This window comes from Monopterus albus, unplaced genomic scaffold (genome assembly GCF_001952655.1).
Source record: "Monopterus albus unplaced genomic scaffold, M_albus_1.0 scaffold25.1, whole genome shotgun sequence".
Classification (NCBI taxonomy): domain Eukaryota; kingdom Metazoa; phylum Chordata; class Actinopteri; order Synbranchiformes; family Synbranchidae; genus Monopterus; species Monopterus albus.
This window is the reverse complement of record NW_018127905.1, coordinates 2,448,080-2,466,713: the sequence shown is the minus strand read 5'-3', so window position 1 is coordinate 2,466,713 and position 18,634 is coordinate 2,448,080. Positions and strand designations below refer to the sequence as shown.

The following is an 18,634-nucleotide window of genomic DNA, read 5'->3' as shown; positions in this document are numbered from 1 at the left end:
AGTAAATGTACTTAGTTATTTTCCAAAACTACTGTGTTGTTGGTGTGGACTGTAATATAAAAAGGTGTTTCTGTGAAAAATGACCTGGGAGAACTGGGAGATCCTTTGTCAGGAGCCTTACATATATAAGCTTTAGCTGTACTTTAGTATTTTGTCAGCATTGTACAGTAGCTGAATAAACCTTTGTGAAGTTAGGCCTACATTGCACTACCTGCAGTAATTTTTACAGTGCCTTGCGAAAGTATTCGGCCCCCTTGAACTTTGCGACCTTTTGCCACATTTCAGGCTTCAAACATAAAGATATAAAACTGTAATTTTTTGTGAAGAATCAACAACAAGTGGGACACAATCATGAAGTGGAATGAAATTTATTGGATATTTCAAACTTTTTTAACAAATAAAAAACTGAATAATTGGGCGTGCAAAATTATTCAGCCCCTTTACTTTCAGTGCAGCAAACTCTCTCCAGAAGTTCAGTGAGGATCTCTGAATGATCCAATGTTGACCTAAATGACTAATGATGATAAATAGAATCCACCTGTGTGTAATCAAGTCTCCGTATAAATGCACCTGCACTGTGATAGTCTCAGAGGTCTGTTTAAAGCGCAGAGAGCATCATGAAGAACAAGGAACACACCAGGCAGGTCCGAGATACTGTTGTGGAGAAGTTTAAAGCCGGATTTGGATACAAAAAGATTTCCCAAGCTTTAAACATCCCAAGGAGCACTGTGCAAGCGATAATATTGAAATGGAAGGAGTATCAGACCACTGCAAATCTACCAAGACCTGGCCGTCCCTCTAAACTTTCAGCTCATACAAGGAGAAGACTGATCAGAGATGCAGCCAAGAGGCCCATGATCACTCTGGATGAACTGCAGAGATCTACAGCTGAGGTGGGAGACTCTGTCCATAGGACAACAATCAGTCGTATACTGCACAAATCTGGCCTTTATGGAAGAGTGGCAAGAAGAAAGCCATTTCTTAAAGATATCCATAAAAAGTGTCGTTTAAAGTTTGCCACAAGCCACCTGGGAGACACACCAAACATGTGGAAGAAGGTGCTCTGGTCAGATGAAACCAAAATCGAACTTTTTGGCAACAATGCAAAACGTTATGTTTGGCGTAAAAGCAACACAGCTCATCACCCTGAACACACCATCCCCACTGTCAAACATGGTGGTGGCAGCATCCTGGTTTGGGCCTGCTTTTCTTCAGCAGGGACCGGGAAGATGGTTAAAATTGATGGGAAGATGGATGGAGCCAAATACAGGACCATTCTGGAAGGAAACCTGATGGAGTCTGCAAAAGACCTGAGACTGGGGCGGAGATTTGTCTTCCAACAAGACACTGATCCAAAACATAAAGCAAAATCTACAATGGAATGGTTCAAAACTAAACATATCCAGGTGTTAGAATGGCCAAGTCAAAGTCCAGACCTGAATCCAATCGTGAATCTGTGGAAAGAACTGAAAACTGCTGTTCACAAATGCTCTCCATCCAACCTCACTGAGCTCGAGCTGTTTTGCAAGGAGGCATGGGCAAAAATTTCAGTCTCTCGATGTGCAAAACTGATAGAGACATACCCCAAGCGACTTACAGCTGTAATCGCAGCAAAAGGTGGCGCTACAAAGTATTAACTTAAGGGGGCTGAATAATTTTGCACGCCCAATTTTTCAGTTTTTTTATTTGTTAAAAAAGTTTGACATATCCAATAAATTTCGTTTCACTTCATGATTGTGTCCCACTTGTTGTTGATTCTTCACAATAAATTACAGTTTTATATCTTTATGTTTGAAGCCTGAAATGTGGCAAAAGGTCGCAAAGTTCAAGGGGGCCGAATACTTTCGCAAGGCACTGTATATAAATATTAGATCCTTTAAGCTTCTTTGCTTGTTGCAGTATGTGTGCCTTATCTTTCTCTTTCATCAACTTTACCATCACCGCCCTCGGTCCCCGATCAGAAGGTTTCCCGACTCTGTGAGCCCGCTCCATCTCAATTTCTTGATGAATTTGCAGTTTCTCCTTTAATATTTCCTTCACCTTACATTCCGCATCCGTCCAGCTTTCTCCAGCTGACTCCTTGATTCCCTCGAAGATCAGGTTTTTTCGCTTGGACTGTACTTCCAAATGCTCCATTTTATCCGTTATGGCTATTAGACTCTCACAAGTTTTGTAGACATCATCCCTTGTTTCCTTGGTTTGTATTTTCTGTTCACCCATGGCTGCTTTAATCACATCCACATCTCGCTGGGTAAACTGCAAACTTGTTTTTATCTCCTGTATTTCTCTGGTCATGTCGTCGAGTCTCTTGTTATTTGTCTCCATAAGTAGTTGCACAAAACCTTTGAAGTTGTCTTGTTGTTGGCTCAACAGTGCGGTGTACATCTGCTTCTGCTGACTCAACATCTCTGTTACTTGCGCCGCTGAAATATAATCCTCTTCTGCTTCAACATCCTCATTTGCATCTGATTTATTAGCTCTTTTCCCTCTTGGAGGCATTTTAATAGTTGTAGAATTTGTTCAAAGACTTGAAAATGTAGAAGATGTGAAAAATTGTAGAACAGACCAGAGGAGCAGTAAAGACGTGAGATACTTTCACCTATCTTATCCCTGCAGTGATGTATTGTACAGTCTGATGGCTGTGGGGAGGAATGACCTATGGTAACGCTCCTTCTTACATGGGGGATGTAGCAGTCTCTTGCTAAAAGAACTGTTCAGTCTCCACTGTGTGGTGCAGGGGATGGGAGGGGTTGTGCATGATGGATGTTAGTTTTACCAGCTCTCTTAACTAGCTTGTCCAGTCTCTTTTTGTCCCTGACCGTGCTACCTCCTGCCCAACCCACAACAGTGTAAAAAACTGCAGATGCCACCACAGTATCATAAAATGTCTGAAGGAGTGCCCCGCGCACACCAAAGGACCTCAGTCTCCTCAACAAGTGGAGGCGGCTCTGGCCCTTCTTGTACAGGGCATCTGTGTTGTTGGTCCAATCCAGTTTATTGTTGAGGTGGACACCCAGGTATTTAAAGGTGTCCACACTCTCAATATCTGAGCCTTGAAAGTTCAACAGCGTGAGTGCTGCTGATCTCTTGCCGGAAGTCAGTCACCATCTCTGTCTTGCTTGTGTTCAGGACCAGGTGATTTTTCTCACACCACTCCACAAAGTCAGTAACCCCTCGCAAGACTACCACATCCGACACACAGTTGTGCAGCCTTACGAACTGAGGTCCGTTTGTGAGGTAGGACAGGTGTTGGTCCACACCTGCCCCCTCCAACTTCCCCCTCAGCAGTGATGGCTGGATTGGCACCATCTATTGGCCAGACCCTGGATACTGCATTTTTTTGGCTGTGAGACTATGGTAAATGGACTGCATTTATATAGCGCTTTTTTCCAAAGCGCTTTACAGGGAGATCATACCACCATTCACCCATTCACGCACACATTCACACACCGATGACGACAGCTGCCACACAACGGCGCTAATCAAGCCACCGGGAGCAATTTGGGGTTCAGTGTCTTGCTCAGGGACACTTAGGCATGCAGGGAGACTGGGAGTCGAACCACCAACTTGCTGGTCAGGAGACGACTGCCCTACCTCGTGAGCCACAGCCACCCCCAATGATGATTAATGATTTTATTGTTGTTTATTTTGTTCAATAATGCATGTAATATGAAATCAGATCACTGATTCTACGACTCTGCTTTTAAATACTGAGAATTACATGTAATATTCAAAACCAGCTCAACATCTCGCTGATACAAGTGACATCAAAAACTGATGTTCATTTTATAAATGTTCTTTCGCAAATGTTGCGTCAAATTTTAGCCAGCTGTATTTGTGGCAATACATCACATTTCAGATGTGGTTGTAAGACACGACCATGATGCAGAATACAAGAGACTTTAACAGACAGGCCTACACATTCCTGTTTATCATCCATGACACTGTCTCTGTTGACTCCAGATCAGGCAGTGTGATGGAGCATCAGGCCATCACACCTCCTGTAGGATCTCCAGTTGGTAGAGCCCCCTACCTGCCACCTGAGCGTGCCCTCATTTCACTGGACAAAATAGCCAAGAGAGCCTGTAAGGTGTTGGTGCTGGAACCAGTCCAAGAGGCACAGAGCAGGTAAGAAAACAGTTTATCACTGTGACAGTCTGATGAGCCATCCTTGATATCACAACTATTTATGCATTTAGTGAGTTCAGGATTAAAATACATTTTAGCACCTGTTTCAGCTCTACAGTGAAAGTACTTGCAATCGGTAAAAACTTGGAGAAACCTGATACAGAACAGGCTTGGTTATTATGTAAGGGCAGAGACACACCAAGCCAACATCACAGAACTAGCAGCAACAAAGGCAAACTGTAACCTCACATCAGCTTTGCTGGTCTACAGCCAGTGGCCAACTAGCATGTACAGTATGTTCTGCACCTGCATGAGAGGAAATAACTCTCCATACCAGAAGGTGGTGGTGGTGGTAGTCTGTCATTCAAAAACGGAACGAGAGCTAGGGCTGTGAACATACTATGCAGCTGTAAACAAACCAGCTCTCAGCTTTATTCTGATCAAGGATATTTCCTTGGCTATCTGGGGAGGTCCATTCTTTGCTGAAGCTTTGTGATGCTGCATTCAGGTCTGGTGACACTGAAGCATACAACATAGCAAGGAGCAAGCTAAAAAGAGGAATCAGAGAGGCTAAAAGAGTATATGGGAAAAGTTATCCAGCAATTTCACTCCCACCAAGGACACAAGGCACTTATGGCAGGGATTCCACACAGCTACAGGCTATACAGGCAACAGACAGATAAGCTCCCTACCAGATAACCTCTACACCTTTTCTCCTAATTTGAGGATACAGACAACCAAGCAGCATGAAGGCAGGCACTGCCTCCCACCAACCAGGCACTCCAGCTGATTCCACACAGTGTGAAGAGAGTCTTCCCTAACATCAACCCTGGGAAGGCTGCTGGTCCAGATCACATCACATCTGAGGCTGGGTGCTGAAGGACTGTGCAGAACAGACAGACATCTTCATGGACATATTCAACATTTCCCTAAGCTGAGCTAGAGTGCCCTTCTGTTTCAAAAGTGCCACCAAGACACCAAATCCATCCTCCATGAATAATTACTGCCCTGCAGCCTTGACCCCCATAGCCATAAAATGCTTTGAGCAGCTTGCTATGAATAACATCAGGTCATGCCTCCCATCCAATTTGGACATGTTGCAATTTGCATAGAGAGCAAACCAGTCTACAGAGGACGCCATCTCCACCCTGTCCACCTTGCTCTGACTCACCTGGAATACAAAGACATTTGGATCCTGCTAATTAGCTCCACATTCAACACAATTTCGCCACAACAGCTCACTGAAAAATTGCTGCTGAGTGTGGATCCTGGTGTTTGCAGATGGATTTTTGTGTACTGAGCCCTTTACTGTTTACGCTGCTGGTGCATTGACCATTCTGCTAGTTCAACACCAACCACATCATAAAGTTCACCAAAGCCACCACAGTTGTTGGCCTAAATAAAATAGGTGGATGTGTGGAACACAAAGGGCAGCACGGTGGCGCAGTGGTTAGCGTTGTTACCTCACAGAAAGAAGGTCCCGGGTTTGGGGCCTTTCTGTGCGAAGTTTGCATGTTCTCCCTGTGCTTGCGTGGGTTCTCTCCGGGTACTCCGGCCTCCTCCCACAGTCCAGAGACATGCAAGTTAGGTTGATTGGTGACTCTAAATTGCCCATATTAGTGCATATATATACTGTATATCCCAATTTGGGTTGCGTCAGGAAGGTCATCCGGTGTAAAACGTGCCAAATGTATACATGCGATCAGTTGATTCGCTGTGGCGACCCCTAACGGGAACAGCCGAAAGTAGTAGATAGCATATGTGGAACACAATTTTGTCTTTATGTGGAGAATAAAAATGACAAAGGAATCTTGATCTTGCAACATAGTGGGGCAGTGGTTAGCGCTGTCGGCTCACAGCAAGAAGGTTCCGGGTTTGAGTCTGTTCACATTCAGTTTTTGGCCCTAAGAAAATATAATGCTTATATTTTGCCATTTCTCCTAACTGAGCCATTAGGAGCTACTTGTAACCTCAGAATGTTTTGTGAATATGGTCCTAGATTTGTCACCTCACACATTTCTTTCTACATCTGCAGTTTTTTTGGTGTGAAGGTATAAAACATACAAGCCTAATGTACAAAATATGAAAAATCTAAATTGATAATCTTTCAGTGATAAAACCAGTCAAAGCATGTTAAGCCAGTTGTCGCTGTATGTTTCCTGTCAGGTGACTTGAAGAGGAAGCTTGTACAGGAGACACACACATCTGTGTTTGGTCCCCCTGTCCCGACACCAGAGCCTGACGGAGGCATTCCTAGATGGAGTGATGGAAGGAGAGTCAGAGAGGAGGAGTGGTGCTGATGTGGTGAGGAGAGCGGGCTCAGTAGAGATTGAAAGTGCATGTGGAGCCACAACAATTTATCATTTCACTGGGTTATCCTTTCACTGGGTGGGTTTTTTTTTTATCCCTTCAGAGCCGTTATTAGGGTTTTGCACATTTTCTTTGTCTTCATTCCATTTTACTTAATGGGTCATTTTTATTGCCTTCTTATTGGTTATTGTCAGGGTGATATAGTATATTTATGGGAGTTTTGTGGGAGTATTATTTATTGTCTTTTTCTAAGTGGCAGCTCTTGTCTCCTTGTAGTATTCAGTCAGGAAACCCTAGGTTTACCTGCATTTGTCAGGGAGCACAGATGAAGCTGGATGGATCCAGCAGTTTGGATTTGCCTTGATAAAGAAACTGTTCAATATTTTGTGGACACATCCACTTTGTATACTATATGTCCCTCTACGGCTTAAACATTCCAAAACGAAACACATTTTGAAAAAAAAAACTACAGTATTCCTGTACAGAGCATCAGGATATAAAAATGATGCTGATCCAGGAAATCTGGTAAAAAATCAAATAGAGAAAATTCCCAAATGTAGACTGCTCCTTTTAAATAAGTTACAGTATGACAGATGCTGCTCTGTATTGGGAAGTTTGCATCTGTTAGATTTTAAACTACAACCTATTTATTCACCTTTCAATTAAATGTCCTTTAACATGTGCCAGCTGACATTTCATTTTAAACTTTTTACCTCTCATGCGTTTTATAAACTGAACTACAAACAGGTTTACACTGGATGACTGCTGCATCTCAACTCAGACTTGAAGGCTTGCATCTTTCTAGGGAGGAAGTGTTTGCATTCAGATTGATATTCATTGGAAAACAAGTCTTTTATGACTATAGGACAGAATTTAATGTGTGTGGGCTTTACACTGGCTGATTTATTTCACTCTGTCTTAATGCTCATATTTTATTGTTGTTGGATTCTTCTAAGTTCCATAGAATCCGATTTTAAATAGATATTTTTGTATTTAGTTTGACTTCTCACATCCAGTACTGTACACTGCATGATGTAACGGTACATCGGTGTACTGTACTAGCACCTTTTACAGTGTGGTCTTCTCATTTCATTGTCCAATAATTCAAGCAGAATTTGTGTAGCATAGGTTAAATAACACCAGATGGCACTTGGTGAGATTCCTCCTAGAATTAATTTATCACAGTGAATGAGATCTTTAACACTGACATTAAAGGATGATCACAGTCTCTGTTCAGTAAAATACTTACTCAGGCAATATGGGGCTGTTTGAGGACAGTGAACAACTAAAACCTCCCACATCACATTTTCTACAGTGGATCTAAATCATAAAGTCTTGCTGTGGATGGTGAAGAAACTAGTATCAAAGCTGGACCACAGTGCCTACGTGATATCTGATTTCTAAATAATGTAAATGGATTTGACAAGTGGGATCTCAAAGCAAATGTGAAGTGAAAGTTCAGTTTCAGCAGGCGTATAAATAAAAACCGAATGGTAACATTAATACTTTATTTATGGGTTCCAAGAATTTCATAGGGTGATTCCTTATAAGAACATTGTCATTGTTTTTGTTTTTATTTTATTTCTGATTACTCTTAAGTGTTACCAATGATGGGAAATAGAAACAAATAAGTTTCTTTAGTTGTTCAATTCCAAAGGGCTTTCCTTAAAATAGGTATTTAAAAATGAATGACTGCAAATAGTGACAGGATTTTATCTTAAAACCTAAGTGAATATTGTATTGTATTGGAACCCTGACTTTGATTTGGAAAAACTTGTTATAGATCTTGTCATGTTGGTTAAGGAGAATTTTGAGGGTCATGGAATCAACAAAGTCGTTTTCCTCTCAGAACCATGAATACTTAATGGAAAGCCAACCAGTTGTTGAGATACAGTATGGTTTGTACCATTGCAGTGTTTGAGCTGCTACACATTGAAAACATGTCATAGGCCCTGACATACCTTTCGCAGTCCTGTATGATGGCTGTCGGCTTTGAAAGAAGATGAATGTGTCTTGTAATGTCATTCCTTGGTATGGAACCTTCTCTGTACTGGCTCAAATGTTTGGAGTCATATTCATTGTGTGAGGAAGATTATTGTTGAACTTGAGAGTAAAACATATGTTTTGAAATGTTATGATGTCTGTTTGACATATAAAACATTCCTGGATAACGTGTTTGTTTTTGGTTGATATTCATTCATCCCTCGGTCTGTTGAAAATCTAGATTTTCAGCTGCGTTCATTTTAATCCATACACACCTGTGGAAACTGAGTCCACTGTGGCTCCATGAGACACATGGGAAAGTCATTCATTTCACAGCTATGTCAACTTTCAGGGGACCCCTATCACAGATGGCCACTGTGAGTTTAACAACAGTACTTCCTTGCCTGATGAACTGAAAAGCTTTCAGTCATGTTTGAGGTTGAAGACCAGCACACTGTAACTGCCTCCCTCGGTGAAATGGACTGCTCAGTGGTCAGGCTCGCCCAAGCCGAGGTCGGAACATGCTTTGAGAGGGCCAACCAAATCAGGTGGACCTGATGGTATCCCAGGCATGGCTGTAAGTGCCAGCTGACTGGCAGAGGTTTTTTGTGATATCTTTAATTTGTCATGAATGTCTGTGCCAAATGTCCTGCCGTGTGTGGCTGAAAATGCCTGTTGTATGTAAAAATGAAAAGGTGTTTGTCGTCGGTGTTTTAAAAAAACTTTTTTTTTCCCCCACATTTAATTCCAAGAGTACATATCCTCTTAAAGGCACACACAGAGAGATTTGGACATTTTTAATAAAACCTAAGACATCAAAGTAAATATCTTAAAAGCATAAGCTAACAAAGCAATACAAACAGAGTATGAATGACACCTACAGTATAGTCTCACCTTTCATAAGACAAAAACATTTGTCAAATGGTTTTATTTTCGTTGAAGCCCTATTGAATTAACTTCAGAACAGATTTTGCATGTTGGCCTCTGACAGCAGGTAAACATACCAGTTTAAACTGTTTATCACATACTAGTCATGCCATGTTTTTGGTCGTCTATGTCTGTATATGGAACACCTAAAAGAGAAGGGAAAAAGAAAGCTATTAGAGCTGTACAAATAATCAGCATTAGAACTTCCACAAGAAAACCTCTAAAGCATCCCCCACTGACCATCGATGGTGCTGTAGTGGAGAGAGTGAGCAGCACCAAGTTCCTGGGGGTGCACGTCTGATAAACTCTCCTGGACCAACACCACCACATCACTGGCCAAGAAGGCTCAAACATGCCTCTACTTCCTCCACAAACTGAGGAGAGCCAGTGCCCCACCCCCCATCATGTGCTCCTTCTACTGGGGCACCATTGAGAGCGTCATCACTTGCTGCATCACTGTGTGGTACAGAGGCTGTACTGCCTCCTGCAGAAGGACCCTGCAACGCATAGTGAAAACAGCCAGCAAGGTCATCGGCACCCCTCTGCCTTCCCTTATGGACATCTTCAACACCCGCAGAGCCATCAGCATTGCTGATGACACCTCCCACTTCAGACTCCTGCCTTCAGGGAGAAGGTATCAGAGTCTTCAGGCCCACTCCACCAGATTTACAAACAGCTTCATCCTCCAGGCTGTGAGGATGCGGAACGGTGTCCATTACCTCCCCCACTCTGCCCCTGGACTGTGACCCACCACAGAACATAAAGACTACCTCTGCTGTTTGCACAAACCCAGTACATTCCCCCTTCTTGTTATATTACATGTAAATCTGCTGCTGACTGTTTTTTTACCGTCATATCTTGCTGTTGGTCATTTGCACTACTGTCTATGTGCATCTCATAGGCCCTTATGCACCTCATCACTGATGCCCCTGGTGATGCTGAACTTCTGACAATCTTCTTGTTATTATTTGCATTACTGTCACTGATTGTACATGGTTTTGAGTCATAGCCTTTTCTTGCCATGAATGAATGTGCTTATCCTGAGGTGGAAGGAGAGGCCATGTGTATGCTGATTAGGCAGCACAGTGTAATTTGGGTGCTTGTTTTGACCCAAAATAAGGATGATTATAGCACCTGTTCAGACCACCTCTCATCACAATAACAGGTGTATTTGCATTTTTTCTGACAAGCGTGTAGGCCAGGAAGCATGAGAACAGGTACCCAAATGTATATTAATGGCCACACCAACTTCAAATAAAGCTTTATATCCACAACTGATTGGCTGGAATTCACTCTGAACCGTCAATAATGCACAATTAAATTTGCCAATGAATGAGATGGTGTTCAGGCTATGCTGTCATAAATCCTCAGAGCCCCACAATAAGCAACATCATTTTCCAGACCTAACCTACCCTTAACACAAAGCATCCCCGAACCCTATCCCCACCCAAGCAAAGACCAGATATGTGGATTGACATATAGTGTCTGCATTGTATTTGCTTAGGTTAAGCAGTGGCTGGTTCAACTGGCTTGTAACAGCAGTGAGCTCTGAGAGCCAGGTTTCGCTCAGTTGTCCAACCACTGACACTGTTCTACCACGAATAAAAAGTCAGTAAAGTAAAGTCAGTCCGACCTCACTGTGCAGACATACGTTCGTTACTACTGCGGGGATATACTTTTTGTCTGTTTTTGCATTTTATGACCATTTGATCAGCTTTGAAAGCAGCTGTAGGTGGAGATAAAGTGGGTAACACATCATCAGCCAGGTGGTCACCAAAACTGTGAAACACTGTTGAAAACGCTCGTGTGTGCTTTGTGTCTTGATAGACACAAGTTTGGCAATGCACCATACTGCAGGGAAATAGAGCCCAGGATATCAGTTCTGTTTTGCTCACAAGTGAATGCGCCAAATCTGTGACAGAGATAACAGTGACAAGGTGTGCACTGTGGTCGATCATCTACAGCAGTAGTAACAAGTGTGTAAGCTAATTTTAAATATAGTCTTAGTCCTAAGATTAAAAATTAACCCATGTGAGTTTTAGTCATAGTTGGTCAACATAGGTTTATTTCTCTGTTTGTGACAAGTCTTACCTGTTGATTTCATCCTGAGATTTTTCTCCTCATATCTCCTTTTCCTGTGGAGAGAAACAAGTGAGGTGAGACTTAAAGATGAACATGATTAACAGCACACTGTGCTTGCAGGTAAGATTTCAGACTTTGCAGATCAGTAGTGAAGGCAGCCAGTGAATCAAACCCTCCCTTTCCCAGTGCTGATACGGTATTCTCAAAAAGTGGATGGATTTGTAACTTTCTCTCACCCACTGTGAGCTGAGTGCTCCTTTTGAATTACATAAACCTGTGACCTGGAATGAAAATGAAACCTCTTTCTTAACTGGTCGTGTCCCTGACATGCAGTAGTGCAACCTCTACTTAAGAAACCAGGTATGGACCTTTTGGTATTAGCTAATTTTAGGCCAATCTCTAAGCTCCCCTTTATTTCTAAAATATTAGAAAGAGTGGTTTATATTCAGTTGAAGTCCTTTTTAGATCGGCACAATGTCCTGGAGGACTTCCAATCTGGTTTTAAAACTTTACATAGTACAGAGTCGGCCTTATTAAAGGTTTTCAATGATATATTTTTGGCAACTGATGCAGATGATTATGTGATCCCTGTCCTGCTGGATCTGCTAGTGGCCTTTGATACGGTTGATCACAGTATTTTAATATCCCGGCTTAAAGATATGGTGGGCATTAGGGGCACTGCCCTGGAATGGTTTAGGCCTTACTTGTCTGGCAGGTCCATGTGTGTAGGCATTGCTGACGCTGAATCTTCAACATCCTCACTGTCTTTTGGGGTTCTGCAGGGATCAGTTTTGGGGCCTTTGCTGTTCTCACTTTATCTACAACCTCTTGGTTCCATCCTGAGAAAGCATGGTGCCCTTTTTCATTGCTATGCTGATGATATTCAGATTTATATGCCGCTAAAGAGGAAGGATAACTTTTCAATTAAACCATTATTGGCGTGTCTTGATGACATCAAGGACTGGATGACCCTAAGTTTGTTAAAACTTAATGAGACGAAGACTGAAGTTACAGTGTTTGGCCCAAATAAGTCTGGTGACCCACCTTCAGTTGACTTAGGTCACCTGGTGCAGTATGAGAAACAGACGATCTTGAATTTGGGCGTAAAAATTGATTCTGGTTTGAAATTTGATCGCCAAATTAATGCGGCTGTGAAGTCTAATTTTTTCCACCTTAGGCAGATAGGGAAGGTAAAGCCTTTTCTTGCACACCAGCATTTTGAGACAGTAATCCATGCATTTATTCCATCACGTTTGGATTACTGTAACGCACTGTATGTTGGAGTCAGCCAGTTGTCACTTGCTCGTCTCCAATTGGTTCAGAATGCGGCTGCCCGTCTATTGGTTGGAGTGCGTAAAAGGGAGCATATAACCCCTATTTTGGCATCCCTTCACTGGCTCCCGGTGTCCTTTAGGATTCATTTTAAGATTCTTTTATTTGTTTTTAAGTCTTTAAGTGGTCTTGCACCACTGTACCTTCTTGAAGTTTTATTTCCTTGTAGTCCCTCTCGGTGCCTCAGATCAGCTGACCAGCTCCGGCTGGGGGTACCAAGGGCTAGGCGTAAACTTAGAGGGGACAGAGCGTTTTCCGTTGTGGCTCCTAGGCTATGGAATGCGCTGCCTCTTTACATTAGGCAGGCCCCCTCGTTGGCCATTCTTAAAACTTACTTGAAGACCCATTTGTATGCCTTGGCGTTTGATATGGCATGAGAATCTGTTTGCTGACTTTTGGTTTTGGATAGTATTTTGTTATTTTGCTATCTTGGTTCATTTATTTTATTTTATTGTTTTATTCTTATTAATGTAGTTGTTCACATGTTATATGTTTTAAATCGAATCTTATGTTCAGCACTTTGTTTGGCTTTGGCTGTGTTAAAGTGCTCTATAAATAAAGTTGAGTTGAGTTCTGCCAAAAGTACTGAAACACAAATATACTTTACATAATCTAACCCCTGTGCACATACTTGTGCAAACGTGTTCTGACATTACATGACAGACTCACTTGGATTTGCGAGTGCAAACACACACAATGGTAGTCACAATGATGATGACAGTGACTGAGACCAGGACCGCAATCAGAATAATCCACTTGGTTTCTGTAACAAATGGAAAAAAAGTTAGAACCAACTGACTATCAGCAAAAATAAAAACATATGTTAAACACGATGTTAAAATACTGGGAGAGTAAGTCTTTGTAGAGAAAAAAGATTAGAGCTGGACCTTGATTTAATGTTTTCATAAAATTGATTGCTTTTAGACCAACTACCACTTGCACGATGTTTTGACTTGAAGTCTTCATCAGGTATTTTCAACTTGACCTGGCATAGATACAGACTTCATCAGTTGTTTCCAGGTACAAAACCACAGCTGGAGAAATCAGCACAAACTAACATGACCCAGATTTTTTCACAACATTTCAGCCCGTTTACCACAGTATATTACTTTATTAATAGACCTTTTCCGTTGGCTGAAGTCCATGTTTTATTACAAAGTGTAATGACTTTGATCTTTGGATAGGAAATGAATTTTATAAGTGTCAATTCATTGGTTGCAAAGGTTGTTCATGGACTGAAACATTTTAAAACCAATTATAAGATGTATGGATGAGTGTTTGTGGTACTGTAATATAATGTGGGCTGAAATGTTGTGTGAGAAAAATTGGGTCATGCAGTGATAGTTTAGCCTGAATAAAAATATCCTTATGGGAATGATAAATCAGTGTACAGGCTCTAATCCTGTCCTCTACTAGTATTATTCATCAGCCTATGCATCTGATTCAAAGAAGTTTGTTTGAGGAGGTGCATGTAATGTTCTTACTATGAGTACTTTAATAATATTCCTAACTTTTCATGCATATTTTTCTTCTCCTGGTAGAAAAGGTGTCTGCAGTACATTCTTTAGGTAATGAATGACTCTTTTGCCTTCTTTCAGCATTACCTGCCTAAATAGTTAATGTATGCAGCATTAAATCTGATGTAGATGTTCAGCTACAACCTCAAATCAGAAAACGTTGGGATGGTATGTAAAATCAAAATTAAAGCTGAGAACAGTGAGGTGCAAATCATCTGTGTCCTGTATTACATGGAAAACGATACAGCAGCACATTATTTGATGTGATACCTCATCAACTTTATTCTTTGTTCAAAATAAACTCACTTTAATTCTGATCCATGCAACACATTCCAAAACAAAGTAGGGACGGTTGCATTTCAGGACTAGTGATGAGATAAAACAATGAAATGATGATTCCATTAGAAACAGGTGATGTCAACAGGTACAAAGTGGCTTCCAGGAAAGGTCGAGTCCTTTAGGAGCAAAGATGGGCCGAGGACCACCAGTTTGCCAACATATGTGTGAGAAAATTATTGAAATATTTAAAAACAATGTTCCTCAAAGAAAGATAGGAAGGGATTTGGACATGTCACCCTCTACGTTGCAGAATATCATTAAAAGATTCAAGGAATCTGGAGGGATTTGGACTAAGCTGGATGATCGTGCTCTCTGATCCCTCAGACGACACTAGATCAAGAATCGTCACTCTTCTATAAGCGATATAACCACATGGGCTCAGGATTATTTTGGCACACCTAAGTCAGGCACTACAATATGTAGTTACATCCATAAACGCTGCCTAAAACTATACTGTACCAAAAGGAAGCCCTATGTCACCATTGTCCAGAAGCTCAGCCGACTGCTCTGAGCTCCAAGGCATCGGGAATGGACCATCACACAGTGGGAACGTGTTCTGTGGTCAGACGAATCAGTGTTTCAGGTCTTTTTTGGTAGGAATGGATGCTGTGTGGTCCAGACCAAAGACGAAAAGGACCATCCAAATGGTTACCAGCAACAAGTCCAAAAGCCAGGGTCTGTCATGGTCTGGGGTTGTGTCAGTGCCCTTGGCAAAGGTCACTTACACTTCTGTGATGGCTCGATTAATGCTGAAAAATACACAGAGATATTGGAGCAACATACGTACACTGCCTTCAAGATGACATCTTTTCCAGGGACACCCATGCATATTTCAACAGGACAATCCAAAACCTCATACTGCACATTACCAAGGTATGTCTGTGGAGGGAAAGGGTGTGAGTGCTGGACTGGCCTGCTTGCAGTCCTGACCTGTCCTCAGTAGAGAATGTGTGGCACATTTTAAAATGCAAATTGCTCTCATCAAAGACCCAGGACTGTTTGCAGATAGAATGGGACAAAACGACACCTGACACATCTAATCACTTGGTGTCCTCAGTCCCTAAACATCTTTTAAGTGTTGTGAAAAGGAACAGCAACATCACACCGTGGTAAATACTTTAGTGTCCCAACTTTTTTTTGGAATATGGTGCAGGTATCAGGATTGAAGTGAGTGTTTATTTTGAACAAAGAATTTTCTGATTTTGGGTTGTAAAATAAGTAACTGCTGGACTTGACCAGATGTTTGACCAGGCCGTACCCAGTTCTCCGCTCGTTGTTATCTCCACCTCACAGTTGGTACCCTCGAAGCCCTCAGTGCACTGACAGGTGTACGTTTTGTTGCTGATCTCCTTACATGTTCCTCCATTCAGACAGGGGTAACTGAGGCAGGGGCTCACTGAAACACAAAACAACACATCACTGAGTTGGGTTTTCTCTCTCTTTTTTTAAACATTTAGATTACATTAGAATCCCATTGTTAAAGAACTACACTGAGGTGAAAGAACATAAAAAAACAGCAGGTTGATTACCAAGCACCATGTTATGTATGCTACTACAGTGAAAAAGACAACTTTGTGAACATGTAGTTAAGTCTGATATATCACAGAGCTGCTGTCATACCCCCGAATCATTGTTTTCTAGCCTACCTGTCAGTGACCGTCTACTAAAATGTTCTGCAACAAAACTGCAAACTGATACATTTTGTAGGGAATGTAATTGATTATTAGATTATATTCTGATGTAAGGTAATTCTTGAATGAATGAAGTGCTACATTTCACTACAGAAGCAGCAGCAGACAGAGAGGGAGTAGGGAGGATGGCAAAGGTACAAAATGCAATGCTGTCACCCAGAGGCTTGAGCTTGACTCCAGCCAGAGTTTTGCTCTGAGGCTGATTGTGAAGTCACTTTTAAGTTTTGCAGTTGCAGTTTTACTTCCAAAATGAAATGTTTGATATTTTTGTAACTACTATGTACTATCAGGAAATATTTACATCACAGGCATTTGCAAAAAAAATATGTACAGTTTATTTTTTATGTGTTCTTGGAGAGTTTACCATGATTCTGTTTGGTGTTGATTTCTGTTGGTTATTGTGGCTACTGTAAATTTGGCCTGTGAGTTTACACTGAACTTGGGTAAATGATTGAATTTTGGAGAGCTGTTCTCATAAACACATGGACACTCACCTTTGTAGCAGTCACGTTTGAAGTCGTAGATGGTGCAGACGTAGCCGTCTTGGCAGGTTTTTGGTTGGCACGCGGCGCCAGTGCTGGTGCATTCACAGGACTGAGAACAATCCTCAGTCACAAACTTTTCTTTCAGCTGCAAGATAGAGGGGGAGAGGGGGATTACATCATCACACAGTGATATACACAGTCAGTGGTGTATGTGTGCCATAAGGCTGCTTACTGGGTAGTATCTGCTGAGGAAGGTGCAGCCACACTGTGTGTATGGCACACAGATTCCCTCGCTCATGACAAAGCCCTGGGCACACTGGCATCCCTCCACACAGGAAGTGATGTCACACTCAGAAGGTGCTGCCAGGTCAGCACAGGAGGCAGGGCAGGGGGACATACAGGGGGAGTAGTTGCTGTTAGGAGCACAGGAGAGGGCTGGGAGAGAGAGAGAGGGAAGTCACAAACCTGTCTGGTTTGATTATTTAAACAGTTCACTCATAACAAGCAGCAGTAGTTTCTAAAGAAAAGCACTGTAGGTGTCTATACCCTGCAGACTGCTCATAACTCATGTGAATGCATTGTATGTTCAGCATCTTACCACAGTCCAGCTGCTGCCTCCATGGTCCCAGGTTGACTCCAGCCTCCTGACAGGCTGCAGCGTATGTTTCGTAGCTGGCACAACGCAGCGCTGCACTGCCACTCTCGGCACACAGGTCAAACACACAGTCACTGAGGAACAAACACACACACGCACAGTGAGTATGCTGACTCTCACAACCACATAATATGTTCTATTGTAAATGCACACATTAAAATGGCACTGAAACTCTCCAGTGGACAGTTCCACATGCCACCACACACACAGATTACTCACTTCTGGTAGGTTGTGGGTGTTAGGGCAGCATGACAGGCAGCAAACGGTCCATTGGGATCAGACAGGGCTCCACACTGAACCACGCTGTTGTAGTCATTGAGCTGAGACTGGGAGCAGTCCGATGTCTCAAATCCTGAATTAGGATCAGTCTCTACCTCTCGCCTGAAGATAGGTGAGAAGGATGGAAGAACTTTGGTAAAGTTGTTGTATCTAACATGAAGCTTAGTTATTACTGAGATATCAAGTATTAAGGGTGCTTGGCTACACACACATATTGATCAAAAGTAACCGTACACGTGCTCTGAGCAACTAACAAAAGCACAGTCAGTTAGTCTGACAGTTTTGTCCAGAGCATAGTTCTGAACAAGAATGCTCAGTAATTGCAAACCAGGTTGCCTGAAATTTGCTACAACAATCCAAGGTCCTGAGATTATTTCTTGACAGTGATTGTGGGAACCTTCTGACCTTATTTCTACCACCAGGGGGTAGAGATATTAACAAAAAAGAGAAACTTTCAGGTAAGATTTAAGTCTGCCATATCTGGTATAAACCTTTTTAAATTCTTCTTTATTATTTTAATTTATTTATTGTTCCTTTGTTTTCTCCAGGGGTTATTGTGAAGTGTAATGGGAGAGTTTCTGTTTTTGTATTCCCAAACGATTCTCAATTCTACTTTGGCATTTGGCTGTGTACAAGTACTGTACATACTGTAACTGTGTATAACTAAATAGTTTTTGTGACCACTTGAAAAGGAGCATATTTATTGATACAAATGTTGATGAGTTGCTCAAAATGAACAAAACACACATTGTAGATATTATACGTTAGAGGTATAAGATGCTGACAACACAGCCAAGTGAGGTGTAGGCTAAAAGACAGAAGGATGACGGCCGCAGTGACGCGTTTCACAGAGACTGGACAACCACAACTAATCGTTTCCAAATGTGAACCCTCACGTTAACTTGA

At 42.0% G+C, this 18,634-nt stretch overlaps 2 protein-coding genes across 3 annotated transcripts in view; one reads left to right on the top strand and one right to left on the bottom strand.

Annotated features, from left to right (window-relative positions):
* trappc14 (trafficking protein particle complex subunit 14) overlaps positions 1-8,950 on the top strand; it is a 27,425-nt gene extending 18,475 nt beyond the window's left edge. The window contains exons 11-12 of one of the 2 annotated variants that reach the window (XM_020594951.1): positions 3,964-4,128; positions 6,295-8,950. In XM_020594951.1, coding sequence (XP_020450607.1) covers positions 3,964-4,128; positions 6,295-6,298 — 169 coding nt within the window. In that variant the 3' untranslated portion in view covers positions 6,299-8,950. The remainder of the gene's footprint in view (positions 1-3,963; positions 4,129-6,294) is intronic. The other variant, XM_020594950.1, reaches the window with a different exon arrangement.
* Positions 8,951-9,091: 141 nt separating this feature from the next.
* Positions 9,092-18,634, bottom strand: part of zanl (zonadhesin, like) — a 59,368-nt gene continuing 49,825 nt past the window's right edge. Inside the window, exons 28-35 of the mRNA XM_020594860.1 lie at positions 17,669-17,830; positions 17,393-17,523; positions 17,027-17,229; positions 16,804-16,939; positions 15,877-16,014; positions 13,432-13,525; positions 11,440-11,483; positions 9,092-9,494 (exon numbers count right to left, since the gene is read on the bottom strand). Of these exons, the coding sequence (XP_020450516.1) occupies positions 9,442-9,494; positions 11,440-11,483; positions 13,432-13,525; positions 15,877-16,014; positions 16,804-16,939; positions 17,027-17,229; positions 17,393-17,523; positions 17,669-17,830 (961 nt within the window). The 3' untranslated portion in view covers positions 9,092-9,441. The remainder of the gene's footprint in view (positions 9,495-11,439; positions 11,484-13,431; positions 13,526-15,876; positions 16,015-16,803; positions 16,940-17,026; positions 17,230-17,392; positions 17,524-17,668; positions 17,831-18,634) is intronic.